At 48.1% G+C, this 936-nt stretch overlaps 1 protein-coding gene across 1 annotated transcript in view; it reads right to left on the bottom strand.

Moving 5' to 3' along the window:
• Positions 1–761: 761 nt before the first annotated feature.
• Positions 762–936, bottom strand: part of LOC104492528 (histone-lysine N-methyltransferase, H3 lysine-36 and H4 lysine-20 specific-like) — a gene marked incomplete at both ends in the record, with an annotated part of 22343 nt that continues 22168 nt past the window's right edge. The window contains one exon of the mRNA XM_010135099.1: positions 762–934. Within this exon, the coding sequence (XP_010133401.1) occupies positions 762–934 (173 nt within the window). The remainder of the gene's footprint in view (positions 935–936) is intronic.

The following is a 936-nucleotide window of genomic DNA, read 5'->3' as shown; positions in this document are numbered from 1 at the left end:
AGAGGCCAGCTGTGGGCTTTGGGCTTTAGTGTTGTCTTCTACATCAAATACTGATATGTGGTGGGAAAAGAAAACAACTCTAACATAGACACTGAGGATAAAAATAGAGCTGATCTTATTGTCACTTATCTTAAGATATCAAGGATTTAAAGAAAGGCAGCAAGGAAAGAAGCTATACATGGCAATCACATGAAAGTTTTAAGTTTAATCATGTGAAGTAAAGGTCAACGTATTGCTGCAAACAGAAACAAACGTTTGCCCGAGATTAGCCCAAGGGTGTCACTACTACAGGGTGAGAGTTTGCAATACAAAACCAGAATTAGAACAGTATCACAGTTCTTACTGTGCTGCACTCTCTGTCATTGCCTGATAGCCAGTGCTGCTAAGCAGGCACCGACTGCAGGACTGGCACAGCAAAAAGGCGGCAGGAGAAACACGAGGGAGTCCGTATAGCTCCAGAGATCTATTCAAAACCCTGGAGAGGTGTGCAGCATGGTTGAACGTGCAGGCATCCCAGCGTCCAGACAGACAAGAACATTTTAATTGCCGTATCTGACCATCAGGAGTGCTGATGAGCAGCGACCTCGCACACGGACACCACCCCTCCCATTCCCGAGAGAAGCTGTTCCTACAGCAAGCACTGGAGCAAGGACAGAAAATCGACATCCACAGCTGCTGGAGCAGGTAACTGCACGGTGCACATGAAACAACGAAAAAACTTCTAACTGCATCCCCTAGACCACCCTGGAAGGTTTTGGTACCTTTAGACGCAGAGATGTTTGCTGGGTTAGCAGCGTGGCAAGTCATGCATATGTGCAGGGAGCATCGGAAGCCCTTGTTCTGCATGACCGTGGGCGGGTACTTCTGTATGCACGCTTCGTGGTAGTACTTCCCACAGAGGGGCAGCAAGCACCGTTTCACATCTTCCCCGCAGCT

Source organism: Buceros rhinoceros, unplaced genomic scaffold (genome assembly GCF_000710305.1).
Source record: "Buceros rhinoceros silvestris isolate BGI_N320 unplaced genomic scaffold, ASM71030v1 scaffold19094, whole genome shotgun sequence".
Lineage (NCBI taxonomy): Eukaryota > Metazoa > Chordata > Aves > Bucerotiformes > Bucerotidae > Buceros > Buceros rhinoceros.
This window is presented reverse-complemented; position numbering and strand designations above follow the sequence as displayed.